The sequence below is a fragment of the Tachysurus fulvidraco genome, chromosome 25, assembly GCF_022655615.1.
Source record: "Tachysurus fulvidraco isolate hzauxx_2018 chromosome 25, HZAU_PFXX_2.0, whole genome shotgun sequence".
NCBI lineage: Eukaryota > Metazoa > Chordata > Actinopteri > Siluriformes > Bagridae > Tachysurus > Tachysurus fulvidraco.
The window spans coordinates 16,746,541-16,748,727 of record NC_062542.1 but is presented as its reverse complement, the minus strand read 5'-3'; the positions used below and the strand labels follow the sequence as shown (position 1 = coordinate 16,748,727).

General features: G+C 46.7%; 1 protein-coding gene across 1 annotated transcript in view; it reads right to left on the bottom strand.

Moving 5' to 3' along the window:
- LOC113646374 (death-associated protein) overlaps nucleotides 1–2,187 on the bottom strand; it is a 13,708-nt gene extending 11,521 nt beyond the window's left edge. The window contains exons 1-2 of the mRNA XM_027152599.2: nucleotides 1,984–2,187; nucleotides 516–618 (exon numbers count right to left, since the gene is read on the bottom strand). Coding sequence (XP_027008400.1) covers nucleotides 516–618; nucleotides 1,984–2,038 — 158 coding nt within the window. The 5' untranslated portion in view covers nucleotides 2,039–2,187. The remainder of the gene's footprint in view (nucleotides 1–515; nucleotides 619–1,983) is intronic.

Genomic DNA, 2,187 nt, shown 5'->3' with positions numbered 1-2,187 from the left:
CGGAATTTTCTATTGCAAAGCTTTATAGTTTAGCTTCTCTACACGGTTCTGTTCTGTATGTTCTGCTACTGTGTTAAACAGGAGTAAAGTAACAGGGGGCGTGGCACGGTGTGTCTCTGACTCTATTAGCTGTTGCGCGAATCGGTCAAACGTTTCAACACGACATCGTGACGACTTCCTGTTTTGAAAGGAAACACGTCAAACAGGTCCGGACCGCAGGTCACGTCAGGACGCAGGCTAAGAATCTGCAGGCTAAGAATCTCCATTTTTATCCTCAGTGTCAAATTCTGCCCAGTATCTGACACCGAGATCCTCTTAGCTTCCGTCCTGACTTTGAGACATGGCGAGGCTGTGCCACGCTTACCCATAATCCCCCTCTCTAATACGCTATAATAAACCAGCTTTCCCTCTGTATATCTCACGCACGCAGGATCAGAATATACGTCAAACCGATCAAATCTGATCCGAAAGCTTCAGTGACAGTTTCGGGGAAAGTGACTCGTGAATCGACTCACCTGCAGCTCTCGAACTCTTTACTGTCCTTGTCTTCCTTCCTGTCTGATGTGGCGTCTCCAGCAGTTTGGTGTTTCTGGACGATCCTCATCCCTCCGGCCTTCACTGATTCCACATGGACACAAAAGCTTGTTACAATCCAGCGGACTCTGATAAAACTGACGATGTCACACTAAAACTACACACTGATTTAGCATCGAAATTACAGCTGTGTTTATTCAGTTACAGTGTGAGAGCTTACACACACAAACACTCTCTGACTCAAAATTAACACTCAAAACACTGAGCTGAACCCTGACTCATGAGTCACTGATTTGAACCCTGACTCATGAGTCATTGATTTTAACCCTGACTCATGAGTCATTGATTTGAACCCTGACTCATGAGTCACTGATTTGAACCCTGACTCATGAGTCACTGATTTGAACCCTGACTCATGAGTCACTGATTTGAACCCTGACTCATGAGTCACTGATTTGAACCCTGACTCATGGGTCACTGATTTGAATCCTGACTCATGGGTCACTGATTTGAACCCTGACTCATGGGTCACTGATTTGATCCCTGACTCATGGGTCACTGAGCTGAACCCTGACTCATGAGTCACTGAGCTGAACCCTGACTCATGAGTCACTGAGCTGAACCCTGACTCATGGGTCACTGAGCTGAACCCTGACTCATGAGTCACTGAGCTGAACCCTGACTCATGAGTCACTGAGCTGAACCCTGACTCATGAGTCACTGAGCTGAACCCTGACTCATGAGTCACTGAGCTGAACCCTGACTCATGAGTCACTGAGCTGAACCCTGACTCATGAGTCACTGAGCTGAACCCTGACTCATGAGTCACTGAGCTGAACCCTGACTCATGAGTCACTGAGCTGAACCCTGACTCATGAGTCACTGAGCTGAACCCTGACTCATGAGTCACTGAGCTGAACCCTGACTCATGAGTCACTGAGCTGAACCCTGACTCATGAGTCACTGAGATGAACCCTGACTCATGAGTCACTGAGCTGAACCCTGACTCATGAGTCACTGAGCTGAACCCTGACTCATGAGTCACTGATCTGAACCCTGACTCATGAGTCACTGATCTGAACCCTGACTCATGAGTCACTGATCTGAACCCTGACTCATGAGTCACTGATCTGAACCCTGACTCATGAGTCACTGATCTGAACCCTGACTCAAGAGTCACTTACATTAACACTGACTCATGAGTCACTGATCTGAACCCTGACTCATGAGTCACTTATCTGAACACTGACTCATGAGTCACTTATCTGAACACTGACAGGAGTCACTGATTTGAACACTGACTCATGATTCCCTGATTTGAACACTGACTCAGTAATGACTTTAGATGTAAATACCCCATGATTTTGCCCCTGCATGTCCCTGACACGCACACAGTTACCCCTAACACACAGCTAACAACAACAACAACAACAACACAGGCTTTAATACCAGCAGGAAGATGTCCAGCTCTGGTCTCGTGTTTCTCCTTCGGTGGCGATGACATGACGGATCTCAAACAAAAATGGCAAATTAAAATAAAAAAACCGCGTGTTTGTAGAAAAATCTTTTCCCAACGACAAAAAGCTCTCAGACTCACAGCAGCTCGTCAACGTGGCTTTTTCCTGCCCATTGTTTGGTAACGCTACGTGGTGA